A 27123-nucleotide genomic window follows, 5' to 3' on the forward strand; every position below is an offset into this window, starting at 1 on the left:
CTTGACCCTTTCCCCTCTCAGATGGCACCTCCCAAAGTCACAGAGAGGTGAGGGACTTACCCCAGTGACTGGCACGCCTGAGTGTTCTGGGGAAGAGGGGCTGGAAGAAGTGTGTGAATCTGAGGTTTGGGTCACCTACAGGTTGGCTGACCAACATTGGGGCAGCTTGCAAATTCTGCCTTGCAGTTATCAAAGAAACGGAAAATAACAAATGTTGGCAAGGAATTGGAGAAAGTAGAACCCTCCACCATTGCTGATGGGAATGTAAAATGGTACGGCTGCTTGTGGAAACAAACAGTCTGGTGATTCCTGTGGAAGTTAAACACAGCACGTGACTCAGCAATTCCACTCCTAGGTATTTTACCCAAGAGAATCTAAAATACACGTCCACACACAAACTTGCACGTCAGTGTTCACAGAAGCATTATTCACGGTAGCCAAAGAGTGCAAACAACCCAAATGGATAAATGAGATGTGGTCTGTCCACACAATGGAACATCATTTAGCTATACAAAGGAGTAAAGTGCTGATACATGCTCACTGTGAATGAACCTTGAAAACGTGATGCTAAGTGAAAGAAGTCAGACACAAAAGGCCACATGTTGTATGGTTTCTTTTATGTGAAATGTCCAGAATAAGTAAACCCACAGACAGAAAGTAGATTAGTGGTTGCTAGGGGAAGGGAATGGAATGGGGGTTGACTGCAAATGGATACAGTGTTTCCTTTTGGGATAATGAGAATATTCTGGAACTAGATAGTAGTTGATGGTTATACAACATTGTGAATGTACTAAATGCCACTGAATTGTTTGCTTTAAAATTGTGCCTTTTATGTCATGTATTTTACCACAATAAAAACAAAAAAAGTTCCCTTTTGCTGTGAAGAGGGGGGAGGACAGGGGCCTGGCCCAAGGCAGGTGGCCTATCATACTGGGATCTGCGGTGTGACCTGTATTTCTCCTGTTGAGGTCTGTGAACCATCTGCGAGGAACTGGACAGACACCCTCAGGATTATCAGTACCTTGCCCACAGGTGGGGCTCAGGAATCCTCTCACCAAGCTCCTGGGTGAAGTTTAGGAGTCTGTGATTTGAGCCAGCCACTTCCCCTGCCACCTCCCACCAGGGCAAACGTGGTATCATGGACCGGAAAAACCACAGTCCCAGCGAGGGCTCTGTTACCTCCCAGGTGTGTGAGCGTGGGCAGGTCACTTACATCTCTGAGCATCCTTCATTCCCTTATTCGCCACATCCCGAGCCCCTGCCACAGGCCAGGCAGCGTCCGGTGCTGGGGACATCGAGAAGTGTGCCTGGCTGTGATTCCAACAACTTTGGGACAATTAGCAATGCCTCTTAGCAAGAACATAAGATGAGAGACCTTGGAAAGGGGGAAGCTAGCAGATGATGAGGGTAATGGAGTTGGACACAAGGTTTTCTTTCTCTTCAGATGCGTTTTCATATGGTTTGTAATAAAGCCCAGAGCCGGGTGGGCAGGTGCCGGGACCGCGTGCCCGGCTATTGAGCAGGTGGACAGTGAGCAGGTGGCCACTGGCTTTCATCTCCGGAGGGAACTGGGCTGCACAGAACGTGAGCAGAGGCTGCCCGCCTGCAAGCACTTAAAATAGCGCTCTCGTAAAGCTGCTAACACCAGGGAGCGTGGAAAACTCAGGCTCTGTTGGGATGCGAGCGGGGGCTGGCGGGGGCCGCCAGGAATTGCTTAGCATCTCTCCCTCCTCCAGACGGAGCCAGGTGCAGAGGAGGGTGTCTCTGAGGCGGACAAGCTGGCCATGGAGCTGAAGGACCCGAACCGCCCCCGATTCACGCTGCAGGAGCTGCGGGATGTGCTGCATGAACGCAATGAACTCAAGTCCAAGGTGTTCCTGTTGCAGGAGGAGCTGGCCTACTACAAGAGGTGAGTGGCCCTGGGAGTGCCTGGCGGACCCTCTGGGGCTGGAGGGCACAGCTGGTTCCTTTCTGGGCTTGCACAGAGCTTCTGGACACTGAGCTTCTGGAAGCAAGGACTACATTTCTACCCGTTATGGGGACCCTCTGGAGTCCCTAGGTGGTGAAAATGCTCAGCTGCTAACTGAAAGGTCGGAGGTTCAGGTCCACCCAGAGGCACCTCGGAAGAAAGGCCTAGCGACCTGCTTCCAGAAGATCAGCCCTAGAAGGCACCATGGAGCACAGTTCCACTCTGACATGTGTGAGGTCTTCATGAGTCAGGACTGACTCGATGGCAACTGATTTTACTGGTTTTCTCTGGTCTGAAGCACTTACATACAAGTTCACCACCCCTTTCTGGCACCCTTGGGCCCTGGTGCATTTTGGAACTCAGAACTCTTCAGCTTTTAGAAAAAGGAATATTATATAGAAAGATGATTGATTGCGTATTACCTTTCCCTGCCAGTGGGGCCAGGGCAGCACCCCGTAATCTCACACCTTCCTGTCTATGCAGCGAGAGATACGAACCTCATCTGTGATGGGATACGTAGAGATTGTAAACAGCCTCACGACAGGTCCGTTCAGCCTTTGCCACCAAATGAATTGCCAAAAGTTGAATTTTAGTTTTCAGAGCTTTTGGATTTTGGAATTGCAGATAAAAGAGATGGTGCTGCACGGCCTCCATGTCAGCAGTCAGTCAGCGACATGGGTAGACCAGAACTGCGCTGTCCAGGACAGTAGCCGCTGAGCTATTTAAATTCACTAAAATGACATCAATTTTAGAATCCAGTTCCTCGGTCGCTCTAGCCACATTTCAAGTGCTTGGTGGCCACTTGTGGCTCCCGGCTACCCTGTTGGACGGCACAGATGGAGAACAGCTCCATCATCACGGAAAGTTCTAGAGGGTGCTGCAGCCGCTGCACCCTCATCGTCACTCAGCTCCGTACACACTGCCCTTCTTTATGTTCCTCAAAACACAGCGTGCTAATCTCCACCCCAGGGACTTTGCTGTTGCTGCTTCTGCTGCTGGGAAAACGTTTTCCTTGGCTCTTCCCATGGTTGACTCCTTGTCATTCCAGGTTCAGGTCAGATGTTACTTCCTTAGAAAGGCTTTCCCTGTCACTACCCACCCGGAGGAGTGCCTGTCCCAAACACTCTGTCACTTTCCTCAGTTTCCTCTTTCTCCGTGGCTGTTTGCACCATCTCATGCTCTCTAGCTCATTAATGTGAATCCTGTCCATTAGTGTGCCTTAGTCTCCAAGGGCTGCTATAACAAAAAGGCTCCAAAGTGGGTGGCTTTAAAGAACAGAAATGTATTACTGCACAGTAATGGAGACTGAAAGCCCGAATTCAGGGTCTTAGCCGTATTGATTCCTTCGGAGGGCTTTGAGAGGGGAACTGCTCGTGCCTGTCCATGAGTTTCTTGTGGCCGTCGGCAATCTCTGGTATCTCCTGCTGCTTATAAGTGCATCTGCTACCACTGTCACGTGGCGTCTGTCCTCCCGTGTGTGGCTCTTCCCAGGCCTGTTCTCTTTATAAGACACCACGCAGAAGGAATTAAGATTAGGACCCCCCCTACTCCCATGCTTATAACATCTGCAAAGAAAAACCCTATTTACAAACAAGGTCACATTCACAGCTACAGGGGTTAGGACTTCACCATATCCTTTGGACTCTATTCAACCCATAACAAACGTGTTTGCTTTAGTGTCAGACCCCGTGCCAGGCTGTAAGCAACAAGAGACCAGAAACCTTGTATGTCTTGTTGGCAGCTGTATCCCCAGCCCTTTGCATGGAGCTTAGCACATAGTAATCTGTTGCCGTCTAGTCGATTGCAACTCACAGCAACCCTATGGGACAGAGTAGAACTGCCCCATAGGGTTTCCAAGGAGTGGCTGGTGGATTCAAACTGCTGACCTTTTGGTTAGCAGCCGAGCTCTTAACCACTGCGCCACCAGGGCTCCAGCATGTAGTATGTAAACAATAAAAATGTGTTGAATGGAAAGCCGGAAGGAAGGGTGGGCGCGCCAAATGTGATTCCTGCCCTAGTGGGGAAGACAGAAGATGCACAGAAAACACCACACACCTTTATAAAGAAACTTCTGTGCACCTGGCATGCTAGAGTTAGAGACAGCACACACTGCATGTTCAAGGAAAGGAGAGACGACTTCCAGCTTGGAGATGGGGTGGAAACCAGGAAGACTTCATGGAGGAGGTGGCATTTGAACTGGCCCTTCCTTAAAGGATGGGGTAGTATTCAAGTGTGGGGGATGTTGGGGAGTGGGCGGCATATTCCAGGTGGAATAAACCACACCAGTATGAAGGCAAGGAAGCATAGGGCAAGGACAGGAAATAGAGTAGTTCCAGTAGTTCTAGAATCTTCCAAGTACACTGCAAATAGAGATGTAGGCCCGTTCTCTTAAATTCATCACATTTGAGCAACCAGGTCAAAGGGACCGTGGGCACCTGTGTCCATGGCCCCCACAGTGGGACCCCTTCTCTGAAGGAGCCACACACTTGCTAAGAGGGCACCCTGCCAGGCAGAGAGACTGCTGGACAGAGGCCTCTGTTACTGTCCTTCGTGGTCCCCTTATTTCCGCTCCCCCGGAAAAGTACATGCCCTCTCAGACAATCAGGCTGGAATGTTCCTGCTCTTGTGGCAAGTTTGACTCTCTCATGCCTCTCTACTCTCTCCAGTGAAGAAATGGAAGAGGAAAACCGAATATCCCAACCTCCACCCGTCACGCATCCGAAAATGTCCCCCCAGCCGGAGTCTGGGATCAAGCGACTGTAAGTGAAGCATTCTGGAATGTGGGGCTGCACCGACGCAGTCTCGCGGGTCACGCGTCATCTGACTTCTCCCCTCGCACCCACTCCCTGGGTCAGGCTTGTTGCCAACCACGTCCTACTGAGACGTGCCCCACACCGGAGCACGTTTGGCCCAATTTCGAGTTCAGTTCCCTGCCTGAAGGCTGGGTTCCTTCAGAGGTCCTGGGCAGGAAGGGGCGGGGAGAGGGTTGGGCCCACTGGCTGATGTCAAGGAGCTTGCTTGAGTGTGTCAGGCAGGATGTGTCTCTGGGTCTTTGAGGACGGTGCATAAGGCTGGGAAGGGGGTGGGGTGAGGTTCCCGCATCTCAAGGTCTTGAAACCTGAGCTCTGTGATGATCGGAATGGCCTGGGTCTACCCCATCTAGGCATTTCTCTGTTGATTCATCTGTCTCACTCTCCATGTATCCATTAAGTTATTTATTGGTGTGTAATGTGTGCAGAGTCAGGCCTTGGTTCTTTCGGGGGACACACAACAAAGAGAATGGCACAAGCCCTGCCCTCAATAGACTTTGAGGTCCTTTTGTAGTGTTTTGCATCAACAGACCCCTTTGAGAGTCTGATGAAGGTTTACAGATCCCTTCCCTAGGAAAAAATAAAATAAAATTTCGCATACAATTTCAGGAGGTTCACGGACCCCAGTAAAAACAGGTATAGTTTGGTAGTTAATCTCTATTAAGATCCTACTATGTGCCAGGTTACTACGCAGTGCTTTCTGCAGAATATCGCATTAAATTATCAGCATAACCCTTTCGTTTCCATTTTACAGTTAAGGAAACTGAGGCACAGAGGTCAGTCACATCCCTGGAGTCATAGAGCTAGTAAGAGGCAAGGTCGGGGGTTCCCACCGAGGCAGCCTGGCCCCAGAGCCTGGATTTTTAACTCTCAGCAGGAGTCTCAAGCTCCCGCTATTGTCTTGCCACCTCGTAATCTCCCCCCAGGGGCTCTTTCCTGGCTCTGGCTTTCCAGTTATACCCAAGGCTTACTATGGAAAAGGCCCTGAATCTTTCCACCAAACCCCAGGGGAAGCTTCGTGAAAGTGAGTGGTACAAGTTGGAAAACTAGCTGGAAGAGTGAGGGGAGGGAAAGCAGGGTGTGACCTGAATGCCTCAACTCTTGAAATCCAGTGGTGTTTGGACGTTCTTGGCTGGTTCCTGTCCTGTGAGTTGACTTGTCCTGTGAGCGGGCAGGAGGGGGCGTGCATAGTCTGGGCTTCCTTGTAGCTGCTGGGCCTTGTCCTCTTGGAGCAAACAGTGACTTGCTTCAAATTTGGGGCCTGGTAGCTGTGGGAATGGCTGGTTGCTCTCTGGATCGTATGGTTTAATACGTGGCTCCTTTCCAGTCCTCCCTCGCCAGTTTAACATTGTCATGAGCTTGATCCTCTGTCCCTCCTGGATTTGGGAAGGGCTGTGGTCCCCAGTTCTGCTTATTGGATAAGTGTTTCCCAGGGATGAAGCTTAGAACCAGAAAAGCTTCCTCCTCTGTGTATCAGGAATCTTATAGTTGCCAGTCTCGCCCCCTCCACCTCTGGCTTGGTTTTCCTCTCTGTGGGCTCCATTCATGGGTACTCCCCATGGTGGCAATATGGCAGCCATCAGCTCAGGGCTGGTATTTTCTTGTGTCTGAAACTCCAGTGGGAAAGTGAGATTTCTCTCTTCCCAGCAGTTCCGCCAAAGTCACAGAATAGAGTCTCACTGGCTCTGATTGGGTCACATGACCCATCTCTAAGGTGATCACAGGGCAGTGCACTGACTGTCTGGGTCTGGCTCTCATTCTTAGCCCCAAGGCTAGGAGTAGCATTAACCCCATCCAGTTCACATGGTCAAATTAGAGGAAGGACGGGTCTTGAAGCAAGATTGGTGTGTGTTACCAGGAGAGTGAACAAAAGCTATAGGTGTCCACTGTAGCCTTATTTTGGAGTGAGGAAGCCCTTCAGTCTTGATTCTGTGTATACTTGTGTGCTGCCGAGTCTGTTCCAGCTCTAGTGACCCTATATTGACAGAGTATAACTGTCCCATGGGTTTTCTAGGCTGTAATATTTACGGGAGAAGACAGTCAGGTCTTTTCTCCCAAGGAGCCACTGGTGGATTTGAACTGTCGACCTTTTGGTTAGTAGCTGAACACTAAACTACTGCACCACCAGGCCTCCTTTGTGTATACTTAGTGCCCAGGAAAAACCCATATCCTTGGGTAGGGTTTCTCATCTGTGGTTTGGTGGGAAATGGGATTGGCTTTGCTTTAACTCTGATCCACCCGCTAGCCCCACTGTCTGGAAGGATGACCAGATTGGCCTTCTGTGCTCTGATAGCTGCAGCCTTTTGGGTTTCACCCTGGGGAAGTTGAAAGTTTTATGATGCCAAACATCACCTTCTTGGGCTGAGGGAGGGAGAGACCGAGACAGCAGCGTTCAGGGTCCTTCAGCAGCTCATTCCCAGATTTCTAAGCCTCAGACCTTTCTAGAATCTTCACTTCAAGTGTGGTCCGTTTACAGAGGCTTGAGGACCATTTAAAATTTGTGATTTTAAGAATCCCTTCCAAAGCTGGGCTTTTCTGACTTTTAAATTTCCTACGCCAGCCCCTTTTCTCTAAAACAGATCATTAAGAGTTGGCTTTTACAGATGTCAAATCGGGTGAAATCCAGAGGAGGGTGAGCAGAATTTGCCAGCATCCTCCTTCCACTGGAACTTGTTCTCCTGCCCTCTCCTGAACAGGCTGTGGTGCCAGCCCCTCGTTTCCGGATTGTTCCAGAATGAACCCCGGGGCCTGTCTTCACAGCTTTCCTCCGTTTAGCTTGGCATCTGGGAGCTCAGCCAGGCCTGGGGCTCTAAGCCTGTTAGGGGAAGCTTCTGGAATCTGGGAACCCCAGAAAGAGAGAAAGAGTAGGGAGGGAGGGAGGGGAGAGAAGGACACAGAGAGGGGAGGTGGTTAGGAAGAGGGCAGGACAGGAAGAGGGCAGGACAGGAGGAGGGGGGAGAGATAGGAGAGAGGGAGGAAGGGGAGAAAAGAACATAGAGAGGGGAGGGACTGGAAAAAGAGAGGGAGAGGGGGAGGGGAGAGAGGACAGGAGGGAGGCAGGGGGTGGGGGAGGAATAGATGGGGAAAGAGGAGGGGGGGAAGAAGAGAGTAGGAGGGAAAGAGGGGGGAGAGGAGATCCCTTGAGGGCAGCAACCTTCTAGGGCATAACGGGAGAGCCAACTGGCATGGAAGGCTTTTGACCTGCACAGGCAGGACACTGGTTGCCTTTGTCCACCTGGGCTCCTGACTGGGAGCTGTCTCAGTGTGCCCGCCCGAGAGCCTAGATGCCTCCAGGATGAGCCGGGGGCAGGACAGATCGCCCTGGGGCAGGGCCAGAGTGGCCGTTCTTAAGACGGTTTCCTGCCCACCTATCTCCCTTCCCACCCTTCCTACCTCCTGCACCCACCTGAATGGGTCTGGTCCCTCCAGCCTTGCGTGTGGGGAGTATTCGTCATGCAGTCTATTTAGTACACCTCACGGCTGCTTTGCAGCGCAGCCTCATGCCCTTGACTGGTGTCTCCCCACCCTCACCCCCCAAAGGTTAAGTAGGAACCACCACAGAGGTTCAACACTTGAACTGTTATAGGCTCCCCGCCCGCATCAGAGACTCAGAGCTGGGACGTTCTCCCCATTCCTCAGATGAGAAGCTGGGGCCCCAGGAAGCAGTGATCCATTGTAGCTGAGACTTCTGGAAGGATCCCAGTTGGGATCCGAACCCATGCCTTGTGTCCACCACCTGGCCCAGGCTTGTCCAGATGGCATTTAGCATTGTAGGGGCTCCAAGCCACACTATTTTGCTCCCACTTCTGCCAGGACTCCTTCTTAGCAAACAGGAGCCCCAAACAACAGTCAGTGCCCAGGAGGTGGCCCCAGGCACCTCCTGTCCTCCCCCGCCCCTCCCTCCCTCACTCCAAGTCACCATCTGGGGGCTGACTGCCCAGTTCCCTTATCTCACAAGTGCACCATGGGGCCCAGATGGCAGACTCTGCATTTCTGGGCTGAACTGGTCAAGGGAACCAGAAACCTCCACCGCCAGACAAAACAAAACAGTGTATCCAGAAGGCATCCAAGAATAGCTTGTGATTGAGCAGCTGGCAGCCAGGGAATGTGGCTGGTACTGCCCGGAAGGTCACAAGGGAGCGCCTGAGTGACTTCAGCCTCATCCTGTCCACTCCAGGCACCAGCCGCCCCGCCCCCCCCCATCTGTGGCATCCCTCTCTCTTAATCATAGTCACGCACACAGCTGGTTCCTGCCGAGCAGGGAGGAGGGGAGCAGGAAGGCAGGCAGTGGGCGAAGCAGGAACTCCCGAGAATCTTCCATCAGAGCAACTGGCCTTGCAGGCAGGAAAGGCTGGTTGTAGAGTGGGCGGCCACCCAAGTATCTAACAGTAGCGGGGACAGTGCATTCTGTGCCATCCTCCTACCCACCACCCCTCCTGGCTTCTGCCTGGAAATAGCTTCTTCACAGCCACCCATTCCACCGCCTGAAATGCCGCTGTTAGAACTTGGTTTGTTTGAATCTTCCAGAAAGACTGGGAGAACGGGAGTTAAAACCAGCTATACTGTATCCAGGACATAAACTTTTGGCCAAAACAGCCCAGTCTTTTAATGGAGGTGGGCATCCCTCTGGAGTAGTGAGGCAGCTGGACTAGGGAGGGGCAGGGACAATCTGTTCATACATTCATCAAGGCCACCCAAGATCCAGACAGTAAGGTGACCGGAACCCTCCAGGTGTCCCAGGGTCCCCAGACCCATGGGGTCTGAGTGAAGTCCAGCGTTTCCAGATGGGCTAGCACTTCTCCAGGCAAATGCCCCATGTGTGTGGACTACCTTCTGCACAGTGACTGTGTCTTTGGGGGTCCTGTTATGCTAAGAAGGCATCCTGGTGGGGGTGGGAGCAGAACACTGTGGCTTGGAGCCCCCTGGCAAGCTAACTGTCCAGTAGCCTGGCTTCTGGGGCCTGGGCCAGTTCACTTAGCACTGGGCACCCCCGCTTGTCACTGTCACCATGAGAAGCCATGCAGGAGGTCCTGCAAAGATGCCAGCTTTTGAAGGTAACCCAAGCACACAGAGAGTGCCCAAGCCGTATTTGAAACAATTATTTTATATCTTTGCCCAGCCAACCTTTAGAAAAGAAATCACAGCTTTTCAGATTAAACAAGGTGGCTTGCTTTACGTTTCTTTTGTTTCCCCTGCCCAGCCCGGTGGGCACATACTGTCGGCCCTGCCTTATCCTCGGGCTGAAGAAGCACTGTGGAGATCAGCCAGGCTCTCCTCTTAGCTCTCTGTGATGCCTGCCTACTCTGCCCGCCCCCTTGCCCTCTTGTTCTTCCTGGCTGCCATCGGGCAGAGCCTGCAGTTCATGGTGGCTGGGGAAGACATACTAGAAGACCTCCAAGCAAAGGTGCCACCACTAACTCCCAGAGCAGGTTCTAAGTCCTTCCTCCCCCCTACACCCCATCCTCCCTTGGTGGTCTTCACACCCACACCCTCCAGCTGGGTCATCTGTGGAGTGTGTTTCTTTTTCATGCTGTTTGTTTGTCTATACTTCTCTGACCAGGATCTTTACAGCCATAATGCCCATGATGGCAGCGGGACTGATAATAGATGACCCCACGCTGCAGCCTATCCGAAGACTTGTCTCCCTTGTAGGCACCATTTCTCTGGTTTCCTTTTGAATTGTGCCTTTGGAATGGCTGCTGGGGCTGGCATGTCTTCTTGGCTACTTCACCTGCATGACTGTCACTCGTGTGTCCCATTTGAAATGGGTGTTGAAACATGTGATTTCAAATGTGCCGGTCACTGCACTCAATCCGCAGGAGTGATGCCCCAGAGTCTCCGCTCTGTCACCAATAATTCTCTTTGTCTCTTCTGTTTCCATTGTAAAACCACCTTGTCCCTGTTCCAGTAAAGACGGGCCTTTGAGTGACGGGTCAGTAAGCTGTGTCCCTGGTCCCCCGAGTGACACTAATACTGTTTTCAGTCTTCACGCTGGAGCTTTCTAAACTGCTTTGTTTTGCCATCACCAGTAAGCCACCTGCTCTTGCTAAAAACAGAAGCGGAGGAGGGGAGCCATGTTTGGGTTCTTCCCGTGTCCCTTTGGGCAGGATCTGCTAAGTGGCTTTCCTTCCTACTTGAGGGATGTGTTGTTGCCATGTTCCTGGCCCACTCATTCCCCTGATTACATTATGGAAGGGGTCCCTGAGTGGCACAAACGGTTAAGCACTCAACTACTAACCGAAGGGTTGGCAGTTCAAACTCACCCAGAGGCACCTCAGAAGAAAGGCCTGGCGAGCTGCTTCTGAAAGGTCACAGCCTTGAAAACCATATTTAGCAGTTCTGCTCTACACGCATGGGATCGCCGTGAGTTGGGATCGACTCGATGGCAACTAACAACAAGAAATCATGGAAATAGCTCGCAGATAACCTCGTATGAAAATCACGTCTTGACTTGCTAGTACGTGTACACGTCTTAAAGAGACCCTAGGTGCTCAGAGCATTTCTCCAGATAACCTTGGGTTGCCTGTTTGCTATGAGTCGGAATTGACTCAAAGCCAGCGGCTTTTTTTGGTTTATCCTTTGTCCAGGAGCCCTCATGGCACAGTGGCTAAAGCACTCAGCTGTTAACCTGAAGGTTGGCCGCAGTTCAAACCCACCAGCCGCTCCACGGGAGAAAGATGTGGCGGTCTGCTTTCCGTAAGGGTTACAGCCTTGGAAGCTGTACGGGGCAGTTCTACTCTGTCCTGTAGGGTAGCTAGGAGTCGGAATTGACTTGGCAGCAATGGGTTTTTTTGGGGTTAGCCTTTGTGTGGACTTCAAGCTGACCTTGATCTAAATGGACCATGTTACAAGCTTTCTGCTTATGGCTTCCACTTTATCTTTTAGACATCAAACTGTTCACCTGGAGCAGTGCCCAGTAATCTTACACACACACACATAACACACACACAGAAAAAAAAAACCCGTTGCCGTCGAGTTTTTCTAACAGTCACAGCTACTTTAAAAAGACCTCTTGGTCTGAATTAGCTGTTGCTTTTTTTTTTATGTAGCTAGTTTTTTTTTTTTATGTAGCTAGTTATAGTAATAAATTCTAAAGGCTCTCATCGTTAAATCAATTTTTGCTACTCTAAATTAACGTTTGCTACATTGTACATTGCATTCACACAGTGAAATTCACAATTTTTATCTAATCAGAGAAACACATGTACTATTATGGTATATGGAGAGAGATGTGAAGATACGTCTCCGTATCTACATATACAGTCCCTAAAGAAAAAAACCAAACCCATTGCCGTCAGGTCAATTCTGACTCATAACAGCCCTGTAGGACAGAGAACTGCCCCATAAGGTTTCCAGGGAGCAGCTGGTGGACCTTTTGATTAGCAGCTTGAGCTCTTAACCACTGTGCCACCAGGGCTCCATACAGTCCCTAGGTGGCACAAAAAAGGTTGACAGTTCAAATTTACCCAGAAGCATCTTGGAAGAAAGGCCTGGCTATCTGGTTCTGAAAGGTCACAGCCTTGAAAACCCTATGGCACAGCTGTACTCTGCACATGTGGGGTTGCCATGAGTTGGAATTTACTGATTGGCAGCTAACAACCACACACACACACACACACACACTCACACACTCACTCACTCACTCACTCACTCTCCCGGACTTATGACTTGAGTTAATGACGAACTGCACTTAAAGCCAACCATTTTTGTTTTTGTGCATCTTATCACGTCTTATTGTAGTAATATGTACAACCAGTAGTTATGAACCTACACTTGTCAAGTATTAAAAATCGAGGTACAGAAAATGGTTCATAATAAAATGGGTGCTGCTTTTTGATGCGCATCAAAATATTATTATTACTGTATTATGTCAAAGATGTTTTAGTGTATCTGGGAGTGTTCTTTAATGTTTTTATGCACAGAAAGGTACACTACACTATATACTAAGACAAACATTTGACTAACTGACATTAGATACAAACATACAGCTAACTGTTCCGATTTACGTACAAATTCGACTTAAAGACAGATTTAGGCACAGAACTCATTCGTAATCGGGGGACTGCCTGTACGTACGTACAGTGTTGCAGCAGGTAACCTGCTGATGTTACCATTCTCAGATGTTTACTTGCAGATGTCCAGCATTATGCTTTACTGCTAAAGCACTGCCTTATAGCAGGCTGTGCCAATAATAAAGAAAACTAAAAAAAAAAAAATATTTGATTTACATCAGAACCGACTTACAGTGGAGTCATCGGAATGGAACCCCATCACAAATCAGGAACTACCTGTATATATTTTTTTACTTTATGTATCTTTTAATTGTATCATTTTTCTTAATTTAAATGCCTACTTTTAGCCTCATCCTAAGCAATGGTATCTTCAAAACCTGGGCTTTGATGTGCTACTTACACATTTTCCTGATTGACGTTAAATCAATATGTAATTCTTTAAAAATATTACTCTGTCTACATCCAGATCATCTTGCTTCCACGTGGCTTTCAAGTATTCCTTTTCCTGTACAGTTCTGTAACTAGGCTGGCTGAAGGAACCGTGGTTTTTGTCTGCTCCCACTAGTAAGGGGCAAGCATCCTCAGTAGCGCCTGAGGTGGGAGATCCATCACCCACCACGTGCACGCACGCCCGTTCCCAGTGTGCCACTCCCCAGGTGCCCTGACTAAATGACGTGCACAGCCTCCCGCTGCTTCCTTAGAATAACCAGGATTCGCACCCCTGACGTTTCCTCCCGTGGCCTGAGTTGACTGGCCCCCTCCTGCATTTGCTGTTCTGTGTCCCTGGCACCGCAACACGTTGCATGCACAGCCAAGGGGAGACTCTCATTTCTTTCTTTCCTTCCCCTTTCCAAAAGGTTTAGCTTCTTCTCCCGAGACAAAAAGCGCCTGGCCAACAACACGCAGAGGAGCGTGCACGTCCAGGAGTCCTTCGGTCAGTGGGCAAACTCGCACCGAGATGACGGCTACACAGAGCAAGGACAGGAAGCCCTGCAGCACCTGTGACCCTGACCCTTGTCTGTCCTGGACCTGAACCGTCTGCTGAATCTGGCAGCCCCAGGTGTCCTGCCTTACGCACCTCTTGGTTGTTTCAGATGCTGTCTCGAAACAGAACCCTCAAACAAAACTGTCTGCTTTGAGGAAGGACTTTTCCAAACTGATGCCAGACTCTAAAGAACTGTTGATTTACACCCAGGGCTCTCACAGTTTACAGCAGATGACTGCGACCCCTTCGGCCATCTATTTAACTAGTCCCGTGAACAGAGGCCGGATTTTTGCATTAACTTCAGTACAACAGGAGCTTCTTTAAACCAAATACATCACTCACCACTAGAATCATGGTTTGACTTGCTTTGTTTAAGATTCTCCGTGTAGAGATTTTTTGATTACATGTGTTGTACTTAAGTGGGAGGCGGGGAAGGGGTAGCCTTCCATTAGTTACGCTCGTGAAATGATCAGGGTGATGATGGCATATTATAGAGGATGAACTGACTGGACTGGCAAGGCCTCTGAAGTCACACGACCAGCTGCCTCAGCTCAGACACAGAGCAACAGATAATAGGGACAGCAGTTCCCCCACCCAGAAACTGGAGACAACTTTGCCAGAGCCTGTGATCCTGTTGTACCTTGTTGCTGGTGATGCCTAGAGCATGGAGCTATGTTCAAGGCAAGCCTGCCTTGGAATCGCTGTGAGTGATGCAGTACTAACCAAACAAAGTTGCTGAGGATGAGATGTTGTAATATCTCGTGTGGATTTTTTCCCCCCGGCATCTTTTTTCCTTTTAGCATTCACTATGGGTGGTGCAATAGTTAAGGCACTCAGCTGCTAATTGAAAGGTTGGCGGATCGAGTCCACCCAGAGGCACCTCGGAGGAAAGCCCTGGCAATCTGCTTCCAAAATATTAGCCACTGAAAACCCTCTGGAGTACAGTTGTACTCTGATACACATGGGGTTGCCATGAGTTGTAATCGACTCGATGGCAGCTGAGTTTTTTTTTTTTTGTTTAATATCACGTAGTCCCCTGCTAAGAAGACAAATGTGCCAAAGCAGACTGGGAACGGAGTGAGGGCACCTAGGGGATGCAGGACGGTGGATGGGGGGAAGACTTGACCGAGAAGGGCAGCGGGTGGAAGATGGCTTGAGGACCTCGTGGCTGGCCAGCTCATGGTCCTGTCTGCAACCCATGACTTGGGGGTGTGCCCACACAACACTCTCTCTCTCCACCAGCAGAGCTGGACGTTCACAGACCGCAGAGGTGGCGTTTCCTACAGAAGCACTCAGGTCCATGTGACGGGGCTGCTTTGTATATTTTTCCTGTTGTTTGCTAAAAGCCATCAGACCATTTACAGAATCTACAATACAGCGCATTTCCATGTTGCTGACAAAATGATCAGTTAGGATGGTGATGTTGCTTTACAGCAATTGTCCTCCCCTCCAGTTGTGCAGAATTAGTATTCGTAGAATAAAAACATGTATGCTGCGTGTCTTACACTGAGCTCTCTAGAGAAGCAAAACCAGTGAAGTGTGTGTGTATAGCGAGAGAGAGAGAGAGAGGGGGAGATTTTTACCAAGGAAATGGCTCATGCGGTTGTAGAGGCTGGAAAGTCCCAAGTCAGCCAGTCAGGCTGGAAGCCTCTCCTGACTCGTGGAGCGACAGGAGTTAGTGAACCCAAGATTGCCAGACAACAGGCCTCTGGCTCACAGGCTCTGGAGGCTCACAGATCCCAAGATCTACAGGTAAGCTGCCAGCTCAAGTCCAAAGAAGCGGAGGTCAGTGAATAAGAGCCAGCTGCAGGATCCAGAGCAAGCAAAACCCCACCAGGCTTGCAACAGAGTCCACCTATGTTGGATGCAGGCCACACCCCCGAGGAAACGCCCTTTCAACTGGCTGGCTCCTCGCAGCAGATCCCATCGTGGAGGTGATCACATTACATCCAGTCTCACATGCAGGTGATTACCTCATTATACGACTGCCAGACGACATACATCCTAACTGCCGAACCACTGAAAGTCATAGCCCAGCCAAGTTGACACACAACCTTAATAACACTGAGAAATCGCCCTTCCACCCTCTTCCCACAGGTAACCAGTATAACCAGTTTCTTAACTATATTTCTAAAAATATTTGATATATATATAATGTACACACACATATATATACATGTGTATATGTATGTATATGTATATATATGTTTCTAGCACTCCCCTTATTTCTTTATATATAAATGGCAGAATACTGTATACGTGCTGTTCTGTACCTTTCTTTTTTCCCTTAAAATATCCTGAGGATCACTCCCATCAGCATGTAAGGTAGTGATTTCTCAATCCTGGGCAATTTTGCCCTCCCAGGGGTCATTTGGCAGTGTCTAGAGACCAGATCAGCAGTTCGAATCCCCCAGCTCCTCCTTGGAAACCCTATGGGGCAGTTCTCCTCTGTCCTACAGGGTCACTATGAGTCAGAATTGATGGCAGTGGGTAGAGACATTTTTGGCTTTTGCAGCTGGAGAGGAGAGTGCTACTGGTTTCCTGTGAGTGGAGGCTAGGGATGCTGCTAAACACCCTACAGTGCACAGGACAGCCCCCCACGGCAAAGAATTACCTGGTCCCAAATGCCAACAGTGCCAAAGTTGAGAAACCATGGCCTATCATATAGGTGTATGATTTATTAATGCTTATCCAGCCTCCCACTCATGGGCAGGTAAGTTCATTCCACTTTTACTGTCACAAACTGCTGCAGGTAAATACACCCTTTCACATGCATGCACAGGTCTGCAGGATAAACTAGGAGCAGATTGTTAGGGGTTGAACTGTCCCCCAGAAAGATACGTTGCCATTCTAATCCCCGGTACCTGTAAACATGACCTCCTTTGGAAGTAGCGTCTTTGCAGATGTTATTAGCTAACGTGAGGTCTTACTGGAGTAGCCTGGGCCCTGATCTCTTTATGACTGGTATCCTTGTAAGAGGAAAAGACAAGGAAGATGAACACAGGGAAGACGGCCATGTGAACACAGATGCAGAGACTGGAGTGATGCACCTCCGAGTTAAGGAACACCAGGCGTTTGTTTCCTGGAGCTGCTAGAAGCTAAGAGAGGCAAGAGGGGACTCCGTAGAGCCTCCGAAGGGAGCACAGCCCTGCCAACACCTTGATTTCGGACTTCAGGCCTGCAGAGCTGTGAGAGAATAAATTTGTTGTTTTAAGCCACCGAAGTTTGTTATACTTCGTCACAGTGGCCACAGAAAGCTCATATAGAGAATGAAGAAGATAAATTCACAAAGTCAGTGTGTTCAGCTTGAACCTGGGTTCCAGATTGGAAAGAAAAATTACTCCAAATCCTGTTAACATCAGTGATGTTTATTCAACCATGGGACTTACACTTTGTATAAAGTCCATGAAAATCACTTAGGCTTTCTCTTCATCTTCTGGTTTACTGTTGAGCCTCCATTTACTTCTGTCCCTCTTCTCCCTGCCCTTGAGCCTGTCGTCTCTAAAATCCCTCTCTCTCTCCCAGTCATTGTCAGGCCACGCCCTGGCTGGCTCTCTTTCCTGCCACCGCTTCTCCCGGCCCCTGTCATGGTCTCGATCCCTCGGTCTTGAGTCCCAGTGTCTTTCCCGGGACTGAGACCGCTCCCTCCTTTCCCTTTTCCCCTCTCTGTACAGGTCATTTTTAACAACTGGCAAATTAATAGGTTTTCGAAAAGGCCGATCCCGTCCCCCAAATCTCAGCTGCCCAGATTCCTTTTTCCCCCCGAGACCTCCTCCAAGCCGCCGAGGAATCCACCCTTTGAGAGTCCTTTCCAGCTCGTAGTCCACAAATATCTCATGCTGGTCGATGACCAGGCCGTCTGCATCTCTGTAAGCATTCAAGAGGGAACGTTCGTCCTTGTATTCAATGAAGGCGTAGCCCTTTGAAAAGCCGGTGACCAAGTCCCTAACCAGCCGAAGCCGCCGGATGTCACCGTATCGGGAAAATACCTCCTTTAACTTCTCCTCTTTGGTCTGCAGGTTGAGTCTTGCCACAAACAGGGTGAGGAGGGGATCTCCCGTGACGCCTTTGTTGGGGACGTAGCGGGCCAGCATTGCCCTCCAGACTGCCCGGTCATGTGGTTCTTCGTCGGTGCCATCGATGCTGCCGGCTTTAAGCGGGTCATACTCCTTGGCAATGGGCATCCACTTGTTCATGTTCTGAGAAGGATAAGAGCAGGCGTTTAGGTAGCGTCTGCTCTGTGCCAGCACCGGTTACGTAATCCGCCCACCAACCTGATGAAGTAGGTACCTTTATCAGCCCTTCCTGCAGTTAGGGAAGGAAGCAGATCCCCACAAAGCCCAAGGCCTCCCAGCTAGTGAGTCGGGGAGCTACTATCAAAGGCCCGGAGTCAGGCGCAGAGACAGCTCATACCCACTCCTCCACCCTCCTCTCGGGACAAAGCAGAGGACGACAGTGTGCTTGCATTTGATCCACATGTGTCTCGTTCTGCTGAGCCACAGCAGGGCACTTACCGACGACGACGCCCGATCGTGGCGCATGGATGAAAATCAAGGCTCGCCTTCCAAGGACTTTAAAATGGTCGTAGGAAAACCCGCCTTGGAACTGCTGTGAAAAGTGACATTTCAAAAAACTCTTCACTACCAGGAATTCCAAACGTGCCAGCTGTTAAAAAAAATTCTCACAAACTTAATTTTATAGAGTTTATTTTGGTTTCAGAAACAGGCAGCAAGGTCTCAGTGAGAGATGCTTCGCCGGACAGAGAAAAGCAAGGAGTTTTTATAACAGATAAAAGGCAGACAGAGAAACAACATAAAGCACCTTTCACATATTTGGACACATCAGTTGGTGTGGGAGCAGGATGTACATAACACACAAACATTTAGACTTATCTATTCAAAAGTCTGTGTAAAGTGTGAACGAAAGCTCCTGAGCGAGCAAGCAAATGTGCAAGTAGAAATGTGGATCCCAAAGGAGACAGGGATTTCAGATGGGGGGAGGGCGGGCAAGGGGGAGTCATCCAAGCCTCTTATAACTCTTTGAAAGAGCCTTCTTTTTAACTCCAGCAGGTCTGGAGAATAAAATACACGTTCAACACAGTGCAGAGAACAGAATAACACCCCTGCCTGAACTCACCGGGCTCCAACCATGACCACTGTGTGGCCAATCTTGTTTCATCTCCGCCACACTCACATCCCTGCCCCTGGATTATTTTGAAGCAATTTCTAGACGTTACATCATCTGTACATATTTCGGTATGCATCACTAAAAGATAAGGACTTTTTTTTTTTTTTTAAATCAAAACCACAAGGGAAAATGGTGATTTTAAGGCAGCGTTTTATAGTAAACAGCAAAGCTAAGAGAGACCACAGTGACCCATCCACAGACTCCTTGTTGTAGTTCATGGCTTGGAGCATGCGAATTGATTGCAAGGGCAATTTCAGCCCAGCAAGCCCACTCCAGTTGTCATTCCTTCTGGTCCAGGGTAATTAATTTGTGTGAGTCTTTGCTGGAATAAGGTGCTTGCCAACATTTCAGACACTGCTAATACTTCTATGACCCCTTCTGTACAAGGTGTAGAGTCAATGCTGAAAGATGTTATTTAGAAACCAGGGCTCTGTGACATATGTATGATAATCCTCATTCCTAACACCATCTTCCCATATTTGTAAAAATGATATCTGCAACTTTTCTCTTCTTACTCAAATTGCCCTCAAGGGTCCTTTTTGTTGTTCTTCAGTTTATGGATTATGTGGGGGAATGACTGCTTATGGGGTACACTGTGGACTTATTTTCCCCCCAGTACAAAAGCCAAATACCTACAGAATAAAACCCAGAGCCAATGGTCTGGCAATCAAGACACTTACTTAGCATCTCACCATATCCCATCACTAACTCTTTTTTTTGTCTTTTTAAAATAATACTCTATTGTGTTTTTGGAAACCCTGGCGGCGTAGTGGTTAAGTGCTATGGCTGCTAACCTAAAGGCTGGCAGTTCAAATCCACCAGGTGCTCCTTAGAAACTCTATGGGGCAGTTCTGCTCTGTCCTATAGGGTCGCTATGAGTCCGAATCGACTTGACAGCAACGGGTTTGGTTTTTTTATTGTGTTTTGGGTGAAGGTTTACAGCAGTTTAGGTTCCCGGTCAACAATTTCTACACAAGTTGTTCAGTGACATTGTTACATTCTTCACAATACATAAACATTCTTGTTATTTCCATTCTAGTTGTCCCATTTCTATTAATCTAATTTCCCTGACCCCCTTACATTCTCATCTTTGTTTTAAAGGAATTGTTGACCATTTGGTCTCACATGGATGATTTCTTAAAGCAGCACAGTACTTATGGCTGATACTCATTATTCTATGAGCCAATCTGCTGTTTAGCTACAAGGTGACCTCAGGGGTTAGTTTCGGTTCAAGGTTTGAAGAGTATCTCAGGGCAGTAGTCTCAGGGAGTCCTCCAATCTTAACCAGTCCAGTAAGTCTATTTTTGTTTGTTTTTTTAGGAATTAGAGGTTCTGGCTGACTCTATTCTTAAACTAGGCAGGATCCCTCCTCCTCCTTTGAAAGCACCCTGATTCCATGTCTTTGCCTGTAAAATTTCCACTGCTGAGAATATTCTCTTCCCTTCCACCTCCCACATCTCCACTTATGGAAATTCTACTGTCCATCCACGTCAAGCTTCAAGCCCCTGCCACATGAAGCAAATTTGCTGCACCTACAGCTCACTGTACCTCTTCTGTAATAAGGATCCCATGTTGCCCAATCAGGCCTCTGAGTGGCACAAAAGGCTTGCACTCCCCTACTAACCGAAAGGTTAGTGATTTGAGTCCACCCAGAGGCACCTTGGAAAAAAGGCCTGGCAATCTGCTTCTGTAGAGATTCCAGCCAAGAAAACCCTAGGTAGCTCAGTATTACTCTGTAACATGTGGGATTGCCACTGAGTTGCGATCAACTCAATGGCAACTCTGGCCCCCCATCCAGAAAACACTCTTCAGCCACCTCTAGTGTCTGCCTTGTTCTGTTTCTAGATCCTGGAACACTTCCTGATAAATGCTGTGGAACCGAACCAACTCCAATGAAAATTCACAGAAGTTTTTTGTCCAAGTCAAGAAAAAGGAGCACGTTATTTGAGAACTGAGAGGCAGGACCTCAACATTACACTGTCTGCCACTATCTTGTAAAAATAGGACAATGTCAAGAGACAAAAGACCACATAAACCAGAGACTCCATCAGCCTGAAACCAGAACTAAGTGGTACCCAGCTACCACCAATGACAACCCTGACAGAGAACACAACAGAGAGTCCCTGACAAAGTGGGAGAAAAGTGTGATGCAGAACTCAAATTCATGTAAAAAGACCAGACTTAATGGTCTGACTGAGACCGAAGGAACCCCCGGACACTTTGTTAACCCAGAACTAAAACCATTCCCGATCCCCACTCTTCAGACAAAGATTAGAATGGACTATACCACAAAACGTAATAATAGTCTGATGAGCGTGCTTCTTAGTTCAAGCAGACACATGAGAAAAAATGGGCCACTCCTGTCCAGAGGCAGAATGAGAGGGCAGGAAGGGATGGGAACTGGTTGGATGGACGGAGGAAATCCGGGGTGGAAAGGGGAAGTGGGCTGTCACATTGTGGGAATTGCAACTAGTGTCAAAAAACAATGCGTTTAACTTTCTGAATGAAAAATTAACTTGAACTGTAAGCTTTCACCTAAACCACAATTAAAAAAAAAATAGGGGAATGTATGTCCGTCATCATTAACAAGTAACTTTGGAGAAGCCGCCTCTCTAGTGTCCTTATCAGTAAAAGGGCTATAAACAGCTGGAGTCTACAAGAGAGCACTGGAAGACAGGCAGACAACTTTGGCCCTGGTCTAGGCTCTGCCCCTAACTCACTTCGTGCCTCTTCTCTCATGGCTGGAATTTCTCCATGGAAGAGAAGACACTGTGGTATGTTGTTACAGTCTACCTAAAATTCTTGGATTCTAATCTTGCCACCTCCATCACAGACTTGCAGGAAGAACTAAGGATGATAATAATTATAGTCAATTTGTACTGAACATTTAGGAAGCACCAAGCACTTAATTCGTCTCACCCTCAAAACAATACCATTTCATTTGTTATTACCATTTCAGATGAAGAACCGGAGATACAGGAACGATGTCTTTTCCCCCAAATCACAAAGCTAAGAAGTAGCCCAGCGGAGGGTTAGAATCCGAAGGCTGCTTTGATTACAGAGCTCATGTTCTTAACCATTGCCTTAGATAGCCTGCATGAAATACAAAGCTTTGGAGATGGAACGTAAAAAAAATCCACCAGGATTCTGGGTATGTGAGCCTAAAGACTCCCTCCCTCCACACCCCGGGTAGGAAAAAATCCTTACCTCATTCAGCAGAAAATGGTCACAAAGATCTACTCTAAAAATCAGTATTATAATAGAGCTCCTGTTCAAAGCTTTAAGAGGTCTTCAAATTAAACTATGAAGACAGTTACAGAGGGATAAACATGGATGTTCCGTTAGCTCCCTCATCTGCATTATTTTATCAATACTAAATGCCAAGACAGCAGCAGGTTTCGCCGCTTCTAAGAAATCCTCCTACATGTATTTTCTCTGTTGTAGCGTTAAGATCACATGTCAGTTTGTCATACTGTGAGGGCTTGTGTGTTGCTGTGATGCTGGAAGCTATGTCACCAGTATTCAGATACCAGCAGGGTCACCCATGGAGGACAGGTTTCAGCTGAGCTTCCAGACTAAGACAGACTAGGAAGAAGGACCCAGCAGTCTACTTCTGAAAAGCATTCGCCAGTGAAAACCTTAAGTATAGCAGTGGAACAGTGTCTGATATAGTGCTGGAAGATGAGCCCCCCAGGTTGGAAGGCACTCAAAAGATGACTGGGGAAGAGCTGCCTCCTCAAAGTAGAGTCGACCTTAATGATGTGGATGGAGTCAAGCTTTCGGGACCTTCATTTGCTGATGTGGCACGACTCAAAATGAGAAGAAACAGCTGCAATCATCCATTAACAATCGGAACCTGGAATGTACGAAGTATGAATCTAGGAAAATTGGAAATCGTCAAAAATGAAATGGAACACATAAACATCGATATCCTAGGCCTTAGTGAGCTGAAACGGACTAGTATTGGCCATTGTGAATCAGACAATCGTATACTCTATTATGCTGGGAATGACAACTCGGAAGAGGAATGGTGTTGCATTCATTGTCAAAAAGAACGTTTCAAGATCTATCCTAAAGTACAATGCTGTCAGTGATAGGATAATATCCATACACCCACAAGGAAGACCAGTTAATACGACTATTTATTCAAATTTACGCACCAACCACTAGGGCCAAAGATGAAGACACAGAAGATTTTTATCAGCTGCTGCAGTCTGAGATAGATCGAACATGCAATCGAGATGCATTGATAATTACTGGTGATTGGAATGCAAAAGTTGGAAACAAAGAAGGATCAGTAGTTGGAAAATATGGCCTTGGTGATAGAAACAATGCCAGAGATCGAATGATAGAATTTTGCAAGACCAATGACTTCTTCATTGCAAATACCTTCTTTCACCAACATAAACATGGACCTCGCTGGATGGAACACACAGAAATCAAACTGACTACATCTGTGGAAAGAGACGATGGAAAAGCTCAATATCGTCAGTAAGAACAAGGCCAGGGGCCGACTGTGGAACAGACCATCAGGTGCTCATATGCAAGTTCAAGCTGAAGCTGAAGAAAATGAGAGCAAGTCTACGACAGCCAAAATATGACCTTGAGTATATCCCACCTGAATTTAGAGACCATCTGAAGAATAGATTTGACACATTGAACGCTAGTGACCGAAGACCAGATGAGATGTGGAATGACATCAAGGACATCATCCATGAAGAAAGCAAGAGGTCACTGAAAAGACAGGAAAGGAAGGAAAGACCAAGGTGGATGTCAGAGGAGACTCTGAAACTTGCTCTTGAGCGTCAAGCAGCTAAAGCAAAAGGAAGAATTCATGAAGTAAAAGGACTGAACAGAAGATTTCAAAGGGCCTCTCGAGAAGACAAAATCAAGTATTATAATGACATGTGCAAAGAGCTGGAGATGGAAAACCAAAAGGGAAGAACACGCTCGGCGTTTCTCAAGCTGAAAGAACTGAAGAAAAAATTCAAGCTTCGAGTTACAATAGTGAAGGATTCCATGGGGAAAATATTAAATGATGCAGGAAGCATCAAAAGAAGATGGAAGGAATATACAGAGTCATTATACCAAAAAGAATTAGTCGATATTCAACCATTTCAAGAGGTGGCATATGATCAGGAACCGATGCTACTGAAGGAAGAAGTCCAAGCTGCTCTGAAGGCTTTGGTGAAAAACAAGGCTCCAAGAATTGATGGAATATCAACTGAGATGTTTCAACAAACAGATGCAGCGCTGGAGGTGCTCATTCGTCTATGCCAAGAAATATGAAAGACAGCTCCCTGGCCAATTGATTGGAAGACATCCATATCTATGCCTATTCCCAAGAAAGGTGATCCAACCGAATGTGGAAATTATAGAACAATATCATTAATATCACATGCAAGCACAATTCTGCTGAAGATCATTCAAAAACGGCTGCAACAGTATATGGACAGGGAACTGCCAGAAATTCAGGCTGGTTTCAGAAGAGGATGTGGAACCAGAGATATCACTGCTGATGCCAGATGGATCCTGGCTGAAAGCAGAGAATACCAGAAGGATGTTTACCTGTGTTTTATTGGTTATGCAAAGGCATTTGTGTGGATCATAACAAACTATGGACAACACTGCGAAGAATGGGAATTCCAGAACACTTAATTGTGCTCATGAGGAACCTTACATAGATCAAGAGGCAGTTGTTCGGACAGAACAAGGGGATACTGATTGGTTTAAAGTCAGGAAAGGTGTGCGTCAGGGTTGTATTCTTTCACCATACCTATTTAATCAGTATGCTGAACAAATAATCCGAGAAGCTGGACTATATGAAGAAGAACGGGGCATCAAGATTGGAGGAAGACTCATTAACAACCTGCGTTATGCAGATGACAGAACCTTGCTTTCTGAAAGTGAAGAGGACTTGAAACACTTACTAATGAAGACCAAAGACCACAGCCTTCAGTATGGATTACACCTTAACATAAAGAAAACAAAAATCCTCACAACTGGACCAGTGAGCAACATCATGATAAACGGAGAAAAGATTGAAGTTGTCAAGGATTTCATTTTACTTGGATCCACAATCAACAGCCATGGAAGCAGAAATTGAGAAATCAAGAGACGCATTGCATTGGGTAAATCTGCTGCAAAGGACCTCTTTAAAGTGCTGAAGAGCAAAGATGTCACCTTGAAGACTAAGGTGCGCCTGACCCAAGCCATGGTATTTTCAATCGCATCATATGCATGTGAAAGCTGGACAATGAATAAGCAATACCAAAGAAGAGTTGGCGCCTTTGAATTGTGGTGTTGGTGAAGAATATTGAATATACCATGGACTGCCAAAAGAACGAACAAATCTGTCTTGGAAGAAGTGCAGCCAGAATGCTCCTTAGAGGCAAGGATGACGAGACTGCGTCTTACATACTTTGGACATGTTGTCAGGAGGGATCAGTCCCTGAAGAAGGACATCATGCTTGGCAGAGTACAGGGTCAGGGGAAAAGAGGAAGACCTTCAGGGAGGTGGACTGACGCAGTTGCTGCAACAATGAGCTCAAGCATAACAACGATTGTGAGGATGGTGCAGAACTGGGCAGTGTCTCCTTCTGTTGTGCATAGGGTCGCTATGAGTCGGAACCAACTCCATGGTACCTAACAACAGCGTTAAGATTTCCTACAACAATCTCTTTGGATTTTTATTTTCATCATCATTCTTAAATGGGGATGATATTTGAGAGAGAAAGAGTGGGGACTGAGGTAGGAAAGAAAAAGAACACTGGATCTGAGAACACCCATTACATTTTCAACGTTTGGATTCTTAACTGTTAAAATGTAGCTCAATGCAACTTCACTGAGTTTTTGTGAAGATTAGATACGAAAATGGCCATGACAGTGCTTTATAATTATAAGTTATGACACAAACAACAGCTACTAAAAAAAAAAAAAAAAAGTCACGCCTTTTTAGCGGGTCTTTTTTTGGATAAGACTCTGCCGCGCTTTCCACCCAATTAGGAAAACTGAAGGCCCCACTCCGGGCATGCGTAGTGGCGCCATGAGCGCAAAGGCGGAAGCCTCCGTGTAAAAACCTATCCTCCCAATCTCCCCGTAAGTATCCGCCTTGGCCGCTGGCCCTCAAAGCGCCTCACTTTCTGGGTGGGCCCCGGCTGGAAGGGCTCTTCCTTCCAGCCCTTCTCTTGTCCCCGCTCCCCTCAACACAACCCCAAAAGGTCTACCCCTTTGCCAGGATTCAACATGGCGGCCCATATGCGTGCGGTTGCACCGTCCAGGCCCAATTCCCTCTTCTTTCTCATCCGCGTAGGCCCCGCTCTCGCCAGACGGCTTCCACTCACCTCAGCAATATCCAGGTTTCCTTTCCCATGGAGACTGGCGCCCGCCTGGAAGCGACGGATTTCTCATGTCTGCCTCAGCCAGACCTTTATATTGAGAGGAGCAGATTCGCCACAGTCCTGGGCGTGGGGGAGGGGGGTTTTGCTTTTGTTTTGAGAAGATTAATCACACGCATCGAGAATTAGGGTCGTATCACTTCAAGGAAAATTAGCTTTTAATTTTTTTGTGCGGAGACCAAAAGTGCTAAGTCGAGCAGTTAAGTTGAAAGACTTTGGAATGTGCCGTTGTCTGCAAACAGCTGAATTCTCCGCGTAGCGAAGGGAACTTCTGGTTCAGACTCACTTTTGAGAATCTGATGACATTATGATTTATTCTTCAGAAAATGCATATGCCGGTTCACATGAAATTTTGTACATGTTTTCAGAGATTCAATAATCCGTAGATTTAATAAATTCGCTCCCCACTCAGGAAAAACAGTTCCTCGAAAGGAATTTCGGGCCATTAACTTTAGTACCAAAAAACCTAACCAGTTGCTGTCCAGACTATTCTGACTCTTAGCGACCCTGTAGGACAGAGTGGAAGTGCCACATGGGGTTTCCAAGGAGTGGCTGGTGGATTCAAACTGCCAACTTTTTAGTTTGCAGCCTGAGCTCTTAACCACTGCGCCACTTTAGTACGGCAACAACAACAACAAAATTTGGGGTGAGAGGACAGCCCGCCCAAAGCTCATAAACTCAGAATTTCTGGAAATTTGCATTTGTAGCAAGTTCTTGGGAGATTCTTTAACATACTGAAGAGCCTGAAGAGGTTTCTTCATGG

At 47.7% G+C, this 27123-nt stretch overlaps 2 protein-coding genes across 4 annotated transcripts in view; one reads left to right on the forward strand and one right to left on the reverse strand.

Annotated features, from left to right (window-relative positions):
* Positions 1-16625, forward strand: part of RILPL1 (Rab interacting lysosomal protein like 1) — a 51220-nt gene extending 34595 nt beyond the window's left edge. Inside the window, exons 5-7 of one of the 2 annotated variants that reach the window (XM_049865837.1) lie at positions 1737-1909; positions 4636-4728; positions 10340-11759. In XM_049865837.1, the coding sequence (XP_049721794.1) occupies positions 1737-1909; positions 4636-4728; positions 10340-10457 (384 nt within the window). In that variant the 3' untranslated portion in view covers positions 10458-11759. Of the gene's footprint in view, positions 1-1736; positions 1910-4635; positions 4729-10339; positions 11760-13648 lie in introns of those variants that run through there. The other variant, XM_049865836.1, reaches the window with a different exon arrangement.
* Positions 16626-17076: 451 nt separating this feature from the next.
* SNRNP35 (small nuclear ribonucleoprotein U11/U12 subunit 35) lies at positions 17077-26407 on the reverse strand. 2 transcript variants are annotated; one of them, XM_049865839.1, is made up of 3 exons: positions 26307-26407; positions 18291-18384; positions 17077-17975 (listed from the first exon to the last, which is right to left on the reverse strand). In XM_049865839.1, exons 2-3 carry the CDS (start codon positions 18315-18317, stop codon positions 17193-17195), a joined length of 810 nt encoding a protein of 269 aa, XP_049721796.1. In that variant the 5' UTR covers positions 18318-18384; positions 26307-26407; the 3' UTR covers positions 17077-17192. The 2 variants fall into 2 exon arrangements, with proteins under 2 accessions (XP_049721796.1, XP_049721797.1); XM_049865840.1 differs by having other exon boundaries at positions 18291-18381; positions 26307-26394.
* Positions 26408-27123: the final 716 nt, after the last annotated feature.

The sequence above is a fragment of the Elephas maximus genome, chromosome 22, assembly GCF_024166365.1.
Source record: "Elephas maximus indicus isolate mEleMax1 chromosome 22, mEleMax1 primary haplotype, whole genome shotgun sequence".
NCBI lineage: Eukaryota > Metazoa > Chordata > Mammalia > Proboscidea > Elephantidae > Elephas > Elephas maximus.

Coding starts and splice junctions, on each gene's coding strand:
- SNRNP35 (XM_049865839.1), bottom strand. CDS start 18,317: ATGCGCCACGATCGGGCGTCGTCGTCG. Junction 17,976..18,290: donor ACGATCGGGCGTCGTCGTCG/GTAAGTGCCCTG, acceptor TATCCTTCTCAG/AACATGAACAAGTGGATGCC.